This window comes from Actinia tenebrosa, unplaced genomic scaffold, assembly GCF_029948245.1.
Source record: "Actinia tenebrosa isolate PJP-AT-01 unplaced genomic scaffold, QUT_ActTen_1.0 PGA_scaffold14__42_contigs__length_11649687, whole genome shotgun sequence".
NCBI classification, from domain to species: Eukaryota; Metazoa; Cnidaria; class Anthozoa; order Actiniaria; family Actiniidae; genus Actinia; species Actinia tenebrosa.
The window spans coordinates 4886196-4899323 of record NW_028292574.1 but is presented as its reverse complement, the minus strand read 5'-3'; the positions used below and the strand labels follow the sequence as shown (position 1 = coordinate 4899323).

The 13128-nt window shown below is 36.7% G+C and overlaps 2 protein-coding genes across 2 annotated transcripts; one reads left to right on the top strand and one right to left on the bottom strand.

Annotated features, from left to right (window-relative positions):
* The first annotated feature begins 1 nt into the window (after nt 1).
* Nucleotides 2-2600, top strand: LOC116302655 (selenoprotein K). Its single transcript, XM_031711998.2, has 7 exons — nt 2-114; nt 208-292; nt 390-408; nt 677-735; nt 1123-1172; nt 1255-1303; nt 1474-2600. The coding sequence occupies exons 1-6, from the start codon at nt 96-98 to the stop codon at nt 1296-1298; spliced, it is 276 nt and encodes a 91-aa protein (XP_031567858.1). The 5' UTR covers nt 2-95; the 3' UTR covers nt 1299-1303; nt 1474-2600.
* Nucleotides 2601-2685: 85 nt separating this feature from the next.
* On the bottom strand, nt 2686-11680 carry LOC116302656 (procollagen-lysine,2-oxoglutarate 5-dioxygenase 1). The gene is made up of 21 exons (XM_089029848.1): nt 11536-11680; nt 11332-11435; nt 10269-10405; nt 9487-9601; nt 9173-9221; nt 8420-8532; nt 8282-8345; nt 8077-8174; nt 7022-7123; nt 6775-6906; nt 6308-6435; nt 6092-6193; nt 5824-5949; nt 5392-5524; nt 4921-5034; nt 4607-4675; nt 4066-4170; nt 3656-3715; nt 3495-3581; nt 3265-3390; nt 2686-3191 (listed from the first exon to the last, which is right to left on the bottom strand). The coding sequence occupies exons 1-21, from the start codon at nt 11621-11623 to the stop codon at nt 3036-3038; spliced, it is 2208 nt and encodes a 735-aa protein (XP_088885974.1). The 5' UTR covers nt 11624-11680; the 3' UTR covers nt 2686-3035.
* Between the last annotated feature and the right edge of the window lie 1448 nt (nt 11681-13128).

Below are 13128 nucleotides of genomic sequence, written 5' to 3'. Positions count from 1 at the left end.
ATCTTTCGCTTTCTTTTACTATCATTTTCTTCTCACTTCCGGTCTTATAAACATAGTGGGGTTCCTGTGGTATCGTCTTCTTGTGACACGTCGTTATGGCGTATTTGAGTCAAGGTAAAAATACTCGTGTTATTTTTGTGTTTATTTGCTGTAATATGGTCTAAATCCTAACTATTCCATATCCTAATGTAATGTTCTCTTCATTAGGTAATGTTTTAGAGCGAAGATCAATATGGCGGTTGTCAATAATATCAGATTTTTTCTGGGGAATCGTCGATTTCATCATTCTTTTGTGAGTTAAAATTCCACTGATTTGATTATTTTCCTTTGCTGTATTTCTGATAGTATTTCCCATTATCTAACGCAATTTTGTATTTGTTTGTTTTAAGCTTTCACACCATGATTTCGGTGAGTAGTTTTCTAGTTCTCTTTAACCATATATACTTATGATATGTTTACTTATATAATTTTTATACCCTAAGTTTATAAAAGCTTTAAAGCTTATTTTTAAGTCTTATATAAACTTATTGGTCTAGCATATCATATAGCCTTCATTACTGCCCAAGTTTTAGAGCCATAATGGCATGTTCTGTCATTGGACTATGCTTGAACTATATTTTTTGTTCTTTGTTCTCTGTTTTCATTTTTCATTCTTTCTGTTATCCCATCATTACAGCCTGGTTTGACGAAGCATGGTAATTCATACTCAAGTACAGAATACAGACCTGGCGGAGGGTATGATAGACTCTTATTGACCTCTCTTAGCTTACCAGTCGTACCTGTAAAGTATGATACAGTAAAGCTAGGGTCAAACTTTGAACTTCACATGAGCCGAACCTGATTGAAACCATGGAAAACAAGGTGGTCTTCTTTGATGTTATTTGGTTTGGCCTAACGACATGTGAAGTTTGACTTGAGCCTAACTATACTGGTATTGAAATACTCCATTTTACAGTTTCGTTCAATGACCATGAATAATAGTTCCAAGCCAAGGTTGGAGTTGCCGCACATGATAAAAAGTATAGTTTTGCTACGCGCGGAAACTCCAGCCTCGACTTACAACTATTATTCGTGGTCACTGTATTACCAGGTTTCTAATACTGTATATTTAATATAAACTAGACCCCCAAAGCCACCAGGAAGACGGTTTGGAAGATTAGGCAGAGGAGGAGGTAAAGTACATTAGTTCTGTCTGTTATAAAAATATTCATCAAGATCAATAAATTAACATACACAACAAAATTAATATTTCAGGTGCACCATATAACCCTGGACCACCAATGGGAGGAGGTGGATGAGGAAGGTGTGTTGCCGCAGTGTAATTAACATGAATTTTCCATATTAATAAAATGAATAAATGAATGGGAAGTTTGTGAGTAGTTAGTACAAATATGCCTTTGATAGAAATATCTTCTCATAAGCATTTGTAGTGCATTTTGTATCAGGCATTGAATTGTTTTGTATTTATTTCAGGTAAATGCTTGTCACAGCAAGTAGCCTACTTGTGAAGACAAGCGAATACTGAAGACAATAGCTGCATGACAGCAACGCTGTCGCTGTCAAAATGATGTCACCCAGGCAAAACCACTGCCATTGGTACCTGGAATGTGATTGATGTGTGCTGCTTATTGCCTTTTCAAATATTTTTATAAATTATGGACAGTAGTGGACTGGATAATGAGTATTTATCAACTGCGAGAATGGACTTATTGTATGAGACTTAATTGGAATACGTTGCCTGCTGGTCTAGGCCAATCATATGCCTTCTTATTATAGCATTGAAATGGAACTGATGAATACGGGAAAATATACACTAATAAAGTCAGTCTAATAGCTGGCAAGCTTTCTTACTGCTTTAGTAACTAGAACCTGTATAAATATTGTCGTTACTATAAGAACACTGATACTTTATAATTATGTATGTTATGATATGATTTTTGCTCAGCTAGTGTCGTACTGTAGATATATATATTTGCAGGCATAAAGATCAAAATGTATCCTTCTATTACAGAGTGAAGGATAAATAATAGTTGTATCTTATTTCTGTTTTGTTGTTTTGTATATCAATCAAAATTATGCTAAATAAAGTATTTAATATTAAATGCAGACCAATATCGTTGGTACATTTGTATATGTAATAGGACTCCATGCTGTCCAATTAAGAAATAATTGGACGAGGAAAATTCCGAGGACTGACAAATTTGGATGAGGCCGTAGGCCGAGTCCAATTTGGCAGTCAGAGGAATTTTTCGAGTCTAATTATTTCTTGATTGGGGAGCATGAAATCCCATTACCAATTAATTATATAGCTGCCTAATTAATCCCATATCAACAAGACCTGTCCAATTAAGAAAATAATTGGACAGTTACCTATATGGGATTAATGAGAAGCTGTATAATTAAATTAGTAACAGTAAAGAATGTCCCAATATTTGGTGTCAGTAGGTAAGGGTAGGGAAAGTTATATTGGTAGGATATTGATAAATTCCTGGGGGGGATAGAAGAAGTACCTTCTCCCATAAAAGAATGCCTAGAATATGCTTCAGGTAAAACTGTTAAACCATGTTGAGAAGAGAACAAAGAATAATTGTTTGAAACAACTTGTCTTTTTTTAGAGAAGGGTCTGGCATTTTTTACGCAAGCTTTTTGCTTGAACAAATGGGATAAAAAAACATGAGACAATAATAATGCAAAAATATTTGGATTTATTGTTACATTTCCGACATCACCTTCTAAGTGAACTCTCTTATTATACTATTTATTATTAGTAATTATCAATAAGATCTCTCTGCAGTGTGCTTTAAATGCTACAGTAATAGACAGATCCTATTAATTCTAGCCTTACTAACAGTAATAAAGATAGATCTACAGCTCTCTGACAATATTCCTCGCTTGTCATAGCACTTTCTTGCTGGCATAAAATAAGGACTTTAATTTATAGGCACCAATGTCCATCTTTATTTAAGAAAGTAAAATATCTTATCTCAAAGTCAAAAATAGGTTTGCTGGTTTGCTCGGTAAACCATACAGGGTGTTCAAGGGTCCACAAAACAGACCATAATATATCTAGTTCCCCAGGTAGTTGGAAGACCTTCATGGTAATGAGTGAGTCTTCCAGGATGCATAATTGACCAACCAACTCTAGTGTCTTGTACGGCACAGTCCTGTCGAATGAATCGCGATCCACCGCCCTGATAAACAACAGAAAGACAATCTATCAATTAACCATTTACGGGGCACTGAACAACTGGATAAATTACTTACGCCATAGTCAATTCCAGGTCTGTTGAGGCCTATATTGATAGTATAAGTAGATGAGTCATGATGAGGTCTGAGGTAGTACTGGCCGGATGGTGTGTACTTCACAACAAAGTTCATGATTGCACGGCCCTGAAACACAAAGATATTTTTGTTAAAGATGCACAATGTCATATGCATACATAGAATGCCCTGGATAGATGCCAATGCTGATGATGCTAAGTGGAATTACTTACTTCAGAGTAATAGCCTGGAAATAAACGACCATTGACAGGAACAACATATTGCTTGAGAAAATGCAGCCACTCTCTCTCATACCCAATCTAGAATGATAAGAAAAAACAGACTTTATTATAGCACTTAGCTAACGATTAATTAATACAGATAAAGCTTGTACCTGGTTCATGTGGATATCTACTGTTGGAACATTTTCATATCCACCAGCCAGTCGTTTATCCTGAAATTAAATATAACTAAGATGAGTTGTGGTTAATATTCTCAACATCTTGCCATTCATGGCTGCAACTGGCTTTAGCTACAAATACTTGACCATGATACAGTGTGATGACTAAAGTATTCATAGAACAAAGTTTCTACTGCAACACTGCAATATAGTTTTTTGGATTACTCTTGGAGGTACTGTACAATAATCCTATTAAACAAAGATCTACATTCTAGAGTAGACTGCCACAGCTGCAGTCAAAAACCTCATATATGAAAAATAATAATAAATGTGTAAAAAAAATCAAAGTCTCTTATTTTATATACCTCACATGAAAGCCTAAAATCTACTATTATAAGACCTACATTATGACCACCACCGGACCAGCCACCATAATTCTCCATTTCCTCAATCATGTGTCTTGCCCAGGTCTCTGACGTCAGAGGGAACCAAAATACATCAGGACAGGGCTGAAAAACAAACCAATGTCCAAGTCGGGCATACAATGATTGAATGGATCAGAGGAGTGAAGGTTAGGGATGGGACATAAATATAGAAAAAGGAATAAACACACAAAAACAACTACACAATTTGGTAGGGTTACTAGAATTACACAGAGTATTCTTCATCTAGGCCCTTGTAGATTAGATTGAATTAGAATTTAGAAGTGGATTTCTGCAGCGGGAGGAAAACTGGAGAACTCTGAAAAACCCATTGAAGCACAGGAAAGAAGCAGCAAACAGCTCTAGTAACATAAAATGAGTTTAGGGATTACACCCAGGTTGCATTGGTGACAGGTAAGTGCTGTTACTGCTATGCTTCCCATATCTAGAGTGAACAGAGTGATTATCAGGCAAGTGAGCATGACAGTCCTGTAAGAAAGCCTCTATTAATTTCACCGCTTACCATTAACATTGGAATGCTTTCATTGAGATTCTGTGAGTAGTTTTCATGTATATACTTTTCTCGCCAATCCTAAAACATCAAAACATCAATCAAAAACAGGTACTTGGGCTTCCTTTGGTACAGAAAGTTATTTTTACACTTTATGGTAAAATAAAACTAAATAAAAAATTGTCTTTACAAGGACAGCCAGTGGATGCAAAACCGGAGGCCCTCAAACGAACCCAGATCACAATTGTGAAAGGTGAAGGCTTCCCTGAACATGCAACTTTCACCAGGAACTAATTGATAAGATGATAAAATGTCAGCGTACTTACAGGCTCATTATCAAAGATTTGCCACAGGTCATTATGAAGATGGTGAGTGGTATATGTTTCTACCTCCTTCAAGTAACCAAAGTAATGTGTATTCAAGACATACATGAAGATACCCTTTAAGAGAAACAAATAGCACCATTAACATGTCTCTGACCTGTTCCATGTGCTGCTCCACTTATTTGCCAAACGTTATTGATAAAAATTAAGTACAGCAAAAGAGCAGTGTGAGATTCAGAGTTACACAGTTTCCATTTTATACGGCAAGCATGTTGCAACACTATAGTAGTAGCTGGTTAATACTGTACTCTTCTTACATGAAAATATAATTTAAACAGTTCAGCTTATATTAAGCTTGCCATCTGAATCAGCAGATGAACATAATAATTGTATTGAGTTCGGCAATAAATGGAGTGTGGCTAAATGGATACTACATCACTATTGAAACTAAGGGTGACCACAGCACACCCTCACCTTGTCTCTCAGGAACTTAGAGAAGGCCATATCAGGGTCTAGGGATTGATGTCCATAGCTGTGTCTTATCTTGGGTAAAACTTCTTTCTTGATCAGATGAGCACTTGAGGTGAATGGTGAATTCCAGATACCCCTGAAAATGAAGATGATGTCTTAAATATCATTTGATGTCTATGTCATCAAACTAATAATACTTATATTAAATGGGAAAAAATATTCTTTCAAAAGAGGTAGTTGTGATAATAAAAAAGGTGGTCAAATTTTTTCTGTTACTTCAAATGATGCTGATGTTGTCTGAAGTTGCATGCTCATATGTTTATAGTTTATGAGCCAGGGTACTTTTAGTTACAAACATTTTTAAACAGTACATTCTGTCTTTAATTTCCAAGTATTTAGTAGATGTACAAGTATCTGTGATGTCAAGTAACATACATTCGTTTATACTGAACAATATCAATGTAATCCTCAGAGCGAGCATAGAAACCATCTTCGCCTATTGCTCCCCAGAAGTTTGACCACAGCTTCTTGTACTTGGATAACATTGGAACAATAACTGGCCTGTGAAGAAAACAAAAATGTCAACTGAATAATGCACTAAATATACTCTTTGCTATAAATAATGTATGGATGTGCTAGTTCTCAGAAGCCTCATGTATAACAAAAGCATTAATCGTTATTTGACCGATATAATCCTTCATACCTGTTATGAGACATCAGGACCTTTAAGACTCTTGGATTGGTTAATACCACATCGGAATTGATTGCAAACAAGTAATCACTTTCTGCCTTGATACATGCCTCTCTGTACAAAAACAATCATGATTTACTTTGAAAATCTACAAATTGATACATATGATCAAGCTCACATCCACAACTCAATATATGAGCTTATTTTGAGATGCCTAAGTAGACTTACAGTATTTGATTTCTTGCAGAAAACTCTTTATCTACCCCTTGTTCATATGATACAACTTGTACTGAGTTGTACAATTTCTTCAGATCATCAGTCAGCCAATTCTTAACATGTTTGTTATGGAATTCTACCTGTAAAAAGATTTATCATCCAATTTAATATCTTGTAATACTGCTTTATCTCTGATACCATGGTTCTTAATCATGACAGGCTGGTATTACACATTAGTACCAGGTTGTCCACCATCTGACTTGGATAAACTATTTCTATATATATATATAAAGGATAGGTATTTATTTATTTCAATACGTTAGTGATACATAATTGCAAATTTTCATTCATTTATTTTTTAAATTTGTTAAGCACTATTGGGGTTTTATGGAAATAGGGAGCTATATAAATAAATAAAGTTATTATCTGTAAATATGGTAATGATCGAGTTATTCCTTCTCTTGATCAAGCAAGCTTACCATATTGTGTATGTAAAGATCAATGCGACCCTTTGGATATTCAATATTTTGTATCCTTTTAAAGAATTCTGGCATGAATGGAGTAGCCTGCGGAATCATGATGGCAACCATTACTCGAGGAAGGTCTTCATCCTGAAATTCAAACACAGTACTTTATTGAACCTGTAATTAGAAGCCAATGAACTGTATGGCTTGATTAATAAGTAGAGAAGTCATGGAGAGACATCAGAGAGACATGTCTAATTACCTTTTTTCCATCAAGGTTTACGATATCTTCCTTACAAACTGTACATCCATCTTCCTTGTTCCATGCACCCGGCACATAGTTAGTGAGGTAATTCAGATACAGCTGAAGCAAGATGAACCAATTTTTATTTAAAAAGTGAAAAGTTACCATCATTGCAGACAATGCCTTTTATTGAACTCTAAATGACCTCTGGGCTGATCTTAGTCAGGGCACAGCTATCTCACAAATCATATCTCACAGATCAACGAAACCCTGAAACAACCTAAGGGCTGATCAAAGTCAGGGCGCGGCTAACTCACAGATCAAACCCTGAAACAACCTCTGGTCTGATCTAAGTCGGGCATGGCTAACTCACAGATTAAACACTGAAACAACCTCTGGGCTGATCTAAGTCAAGGCATGGCTAACTCACAGACCAAAGCCTAAAACAACATCTAGGCTGATCTAAGTCAGGGCACGGCTAACTCACAGATCAAACCCTGAAACAACGCCTGGGCTGATCTAAGTCAGGGCATGGCTAACTCACAGATTAAACATTGAAACAACGTCTGGGCTAATCTAAGTCAGGACATGGCTAACTCACAGATTGAACCCTGAAACAACCTCTGGGTTGATCTAAGTCAGGACATGACTAACTCACAGATTAAACACTGAAACAACCTCTGGGCTGATCAAAGTCAGGACATGGCTAACTCACAGATTGAACCATGAAACAACTTCTGGGTTGATCTAAGTCAGGACATGGCTAACTCACAGATTGAACCCTGAAACAACCTCTGGGCTGATCTAAGTCATGACATGACTAACTCACAGATTGAACCCTGAAACAACCTCTGGGCTGATCTAAGTCAGGACATGGCTAACTCACAGATTGAACTCTAACAAACCTTAATCAAATCTGAGACCAAAGAAGTGAGAGGTGAGTGCACTTACATACAGGTATGCCATCCTTGATTCCCTAATGCACAATGCACCTGGCTGTAGGCCATCCCTATATACCTGTGCTCCCCAACAGTCTATCTATACAAGCTTAGTTAGCTAACCACAGTACATACCTTGCTAGGACCATTTCCATGAATCCACAAAGGTGTTGTTTCATATTCAACATTCTTGATGTAAACATCATGACCATCCATTTCCAGCACTACTTCATCTACATGCAAGGGACAACCAGAGAAAAAATAATCATAAACAAGCCATGGGAATGTCACAGTATGGCGCAAAGTCATGACTGACGCATGTATCAAATCTCACACATACCTTGAGCACCATTAAGATTCTGCATGATCTTGGCCGTGTGGTCCAACGTCATGTTGAATTTCTCCTGTAAAAAAAGGTAAGTTCTATGACTAACATGGAATATGTATTATGGTCAGATGTTAATGATGACATGCCTACCCTTTTCTTCTCATCCAGATAAATATTAGTGTAGTACAATTGATCGTCATCTTCATCTTTGATTGGATTGTTTGTCAGTATGTCATAAAACACTGGAGCATATCCAATGATACCTACACATAAACAACACAATAAAGCATTAATTAAAAACCTCACCCTATGATCACTCTATATACTATATTGGATACTACTGACCCACCCCTCCCCCTTCCCCTCACTTGATTATTTGCAATACTACACATTATACTACCACCCTACCCCTCCCCACCCCCTCACTATACCATACAGGATACTACTGACCGACCCCTCCCCCTCACCTCCTGATCACTCATTATACCATACAGGATACTACTATTCCACCCCTCCCCACCCCCTCACTATACCATACAAGATACAACTGACCCACCCCTCCCCCTCCCTCTCACCTCCTGATCACTCATTATACCATACAGGATACTACTATCCCACCCCTCCACATCCCCTTGCTATAATGTACAAGATACTACTGACCCACCCCTCCCCCTCCCCCTCACCTCCTGATCACTCACTATACCATACAATATACTACTATCCTACCCCTCCCCCTCCCCCTCACCTCCTGATCACTCACTATATCTTACAGGATACTAATACCCTACCCCTCCCTCCTGATCACTCACCTATACCATACAATATACTACTACCCTACCCCTCCCTCCTGATCACTTACTATATCTTACAATATACTACTACCTATCTACACCTTGAACTCACCTCCTGAACACAAATATCTCTTGCCATGCTTTACATGTGGATATTTATCCTAAGAAAGTATTAGAAATCACAAATATTAAAATGTTTGTTTGGTTCATTTGTTGATGCATGTCGGTCTAGTCAGATGTCTGGCAGTGTTTGCTTGTCTCTGTGCAATGCCCCCTCATGTTTGTTTGGTTCATTTTTTGATGCATGTCGGTCTAGTCAGATGTCTGGCAGTGTTTGCTTAATGTCTCTGTGCAATGCCCCCTCATGGTTTATTAATTTTCTAAGAGACAGTTCTAAATACATTACCCTGCATAAAGTTTACTTACCACTAGCCATCTGTCTGGCCAGCAGAATCCCTCGGCTGAGAAGACAACATTAGCATTGAATTCTAAAAGTGAGTTGATGAAGGTTTCAGCATTTGCCAGAAAGACTGCATCATAACTGTGAAAAATGTCAAATACATATCAATCATTCATGTATAAATGTTAATAATTTATTATATATCAATAATTCATGTTTGAACATTTAACAGAGTAACAACATGTGACTTTCATAACCCTTTGCGATGTTACCAGGATTTCCCATGGGGGAGGTGGTTACTTCCCACCAACAATATTTTCTTACGAGGCTCGTAATTTACCTATTACGCATGTTCTTACGACACAAAAATTACTCTTCTTTCCCACAGATGATAAGCACCCCCTGAACCAGATCACAGGCTCTCCGGGACCTTCAAGAATTATTCATGAGGAATGGCAGTGGCAATGTGTTGGACATTTACAAGAGATTTTTTTTATAAATCAGGTATTACCTACCCTCTTACTACGCAATTTTGTTCTGAAACTTGTTCATGACACAAGTTTCAGTTGTGTGAGTAGATATTAAAGTTGTTTCTATATCTTTTAGGGTGTTCAAATTTTGGCATTGCTTAGTATCTTTGTTAAAAATCGTCCAGCCACGCCCTTTTATCTTTCAGAGGTATTCTTAATGAAAAATTTACAAGAAGCATACCCCTCTTATGACCTGGAATCCCCCTGGAACCTGTCTCTTACTAAAATGTAGCAAACGAAATGTTTCATGGGGAGGATGAGGAAGAGAAGTGTGTTACCTGTCAGAAAACATCATGACAAGATTTTTTTTGTCCTTGTACTCCTTGACAACATCTTTAAGCAAGTTAATTTTATGCCCACCACCAGGGTATCTCAGCACGTCCCCTCCTCTCCATTCTTGGTTCATGCCAACTACCTAAAATGAAGACATTTTTTCTTCATGCTAGACTTTATAAAATAGTCTGAAAAATAATTTAAATTTTCTTTCATGTTGAAAAAGACCCAGTGCATTGAATTGATCAAGTAAATCAATGTCCCCAAAGTTCCGAGTACTGTTTAACAAAAAATATCGGAACAGCAATATTCATAGTTTAAAACATTGAAATTAATCATGAATTCAAAACAAAGGCACAGTTTAGTTAAGTATTCAATGAATGGGACACTAACTGATTTGTAAAAGAAAATACCGGCAATTTTATTTTATTTTTGAAGGAAAGAAAATGGTTATCTGGAGAAAGGCCTTCATCAAGTAAGTGAGTCGTGCGATAAATCACATTTACTTTTCTCACTCCAAAGAGAAAATCAAAGAGCCTTTGACAAGTATACAGCACTTTGGCGTGAAATTTAATATCCGGTTGAACTCCACCAGAATAGTGGTTTACTTGTAGTCTAGCTAGGACTTTTGCTTGCACAATCACCGATCTACTAGCATTAACGACAAGGCACGTAAAGAAGTTTAAATGAACATTCAAAACATTTGTATATGATTCGCTATGAGAATCTATATCGCTAAAAAATAATTCAAAATAAAATCAAAAATAATTTGAAGGACTTCAACTAAAAATAGTGTTTGAAGTCTGTTACGAGATGTCTACAGCAACAGCGTAACAGATCGACTAATCGATTAATTAATCAAGCCATTTAAGTGCCATGCATCGCAAATCCTGCGATATTTTAATTTGTTGGTCTTACAAAGAAGGCAAAAAAGAGTATTTCTCGAGAAGGACACGTGTACCACTAAGGTGATCGATCCAATATGCGGATTATTAATGCAAACACTGTGTTTAATGATTCTAATCTAACGGGTAGTCTAACAAGTATTAATGAAGATTTTATACATACTTTAACAGATATATTGTAATAGTTGCACGATCGCATGAATCTTTTAAATCCATCTGTTTCTTCTGTAGCTACCGTCACGACCAGAAACTCTAAATCTTTTGGGTCTGATGGGACGTCAAAAACAAGAAAACCTCACTCAGAAACAAAACAAGTCATAACAAGCAATAAAATCAAACGCTTGAATGGCCATCGAATCATACATACCTCGTGAAAAAGTTCTTGTTTGGAAAGTAATGTCAGTGAGAAGACAAAGTAAAAAGCCGCAAGAAACCAAGATAATTTTTACGGACATCTTGGCTTGTTGATAGTATCGACATACAGCAACTCATATTTCAGAGTAGGTAGGTTAAATATGGAATGTGCTCACGTGACTGACATTGTTTTTGGGGTTAGATAACGTGTAAAAGTCTGACTGAGTCTTTACTAAAGGTGGAGTGTCTTTCCCGACGTTTTATACCGATCAAATAACTACCGCTTCAAGACGCTAGTACTAAGTATTCAATTACGCCCTCAAATAATGCAACGCGAATATTCGCACCTATATTAGTTTTTCCTCTTTTTGCTCAGCCGTTAACAATAAGTAAAATCAGCCGGGGGAAAACTTTAGGAGGGGAATCTGACAAAACAAATTTAAGAAGAAAAAAAAGCTTGAAAAAAGGTTTGAGAATACGAGTGGAAATGCGATAAAAAGGGGGCAGCTTGTTTGGACATCTATCTTTGACACCTAGAGAGGAACTCCTGTCAAATGGATAATGTCACTGTTGGCTTTAAAAAATAGAGCGAAACTATTTTAATCAAACAACATCTGTTACAACTTGTACTCCAGTCTCTTATCGAGAAACTATAAACGCTTACAAATCAATTAATTAAGTTATATTCTACGTAATGTTTTATTCTTCTTTGAATTTGTTTTATAGCATCTCTTCTTCCATTTGCCCATTTTTCGGCACCGCAAAACAAAAGGAAAAAAAAGCGGAAGTGATAGACAAAGCACTTTACTCTATTGTAATTCAAACTGCTAACAACCGGTAGTCAGATGAAGCATCATTTTTTTTCCTGAGATATTCAGTTACATTGCCCATACTGAACTACCCTGCGAGCAGAGTCTCCTTTTAACTCCTCTTTTAACTCCTCTCGCCCGTATAGGAGTTAAAAGGAGACTCTGCTCGCAGGGTAATACTGAACGTTTTTACTTTAGAGAACGAGACAGAAGAAAACGGTCCCTTCCCGTTTATATTTGACTATATAGTAAATGAGTTTGATTTTAGTTTAGATTGTGATTCTTGATTTTATCAATTAAGATCGTTCAGTTTCACAAAGAAGGCTTACCCTTTACCAGATTCTTTAACCTATTCCCGGCATATAAAATGATAACACGACTTTGATAACGAAAAACGGTTGAAACGCTGGAGTCATGTACGATGATATAAACGGGATCTTCAGAACTTCAAGATTTCAGTTTCCCGTTACTCTTCAAACCGCCAAACGCGACACAAACTAATTTTAACTTTAAAAAAGTATATCAAATGTAAAATTATATACAACCAAACCTGAATCTTTATGAATAATGGCATATTTACATGTTTGTATTGCAGTTTCTTTTAGTTCTTAGCAGAGTTGTTACCGAGGCGTGAGAGCTGATATCTTTCCAACTGGAACGGTTTTATTTATTTTCACCGTGGAACGGATACAGATTTCGGGATAAAGGTATTCAAAACATCGATTGCTTTGTCCCTGGGGTTTATTGTCAACACAAAATTGCAATCAGCTTGAGAAATTCGACTACTCTGTGTTTCT

What these genes read in the sequence shown, in the direction of transcription:
- LOC116302655 (XM_031711998.2), top strand. An exon ending in GAATACAGACCTGGCGGAGG is followed by an intron (nt 736 to 1,122) that starts GTATGATAGACT and finishes AATATAAACTAG; the next exon opens with ACCCCCAAAGCCACCAGGAA. An exon ending in AAGATTAGGCAGAGGAGGAG is followed by an intron (nt 1,173 to 1,254) that starts GTAAAGTACATT and finishes TTAATATTTCAG; the next exon opens with GTGCACCATATAACCCTGGA.
- LOC116302656 (XM_089029848.1), bottom strand. Translation starts at nt 11,623, where the DNA reads ATGTCCGTAAAAATTATCTTGGTTTCTTGCGGCTTTTTACTTTGTCTT. An exon ending in CTAAGTTCCTGAGAGACAAG is followed by an intron (nt 5,035 to 5,391) that starts GTGAGGGTGTGC and finishes TTTCTCTTAAAG; the next exon opens with GGTATCTTCATGTATGTCTT. An exon ending in AAAGCATTCCAATGTTAATG is followed by an intron (nt 4,171 to 4,606) that starts GTAAGCGGTGAA and finishes TTTGTTTTTCAG; the next exon opens with CCCTGTCCTGATGTATTTTG.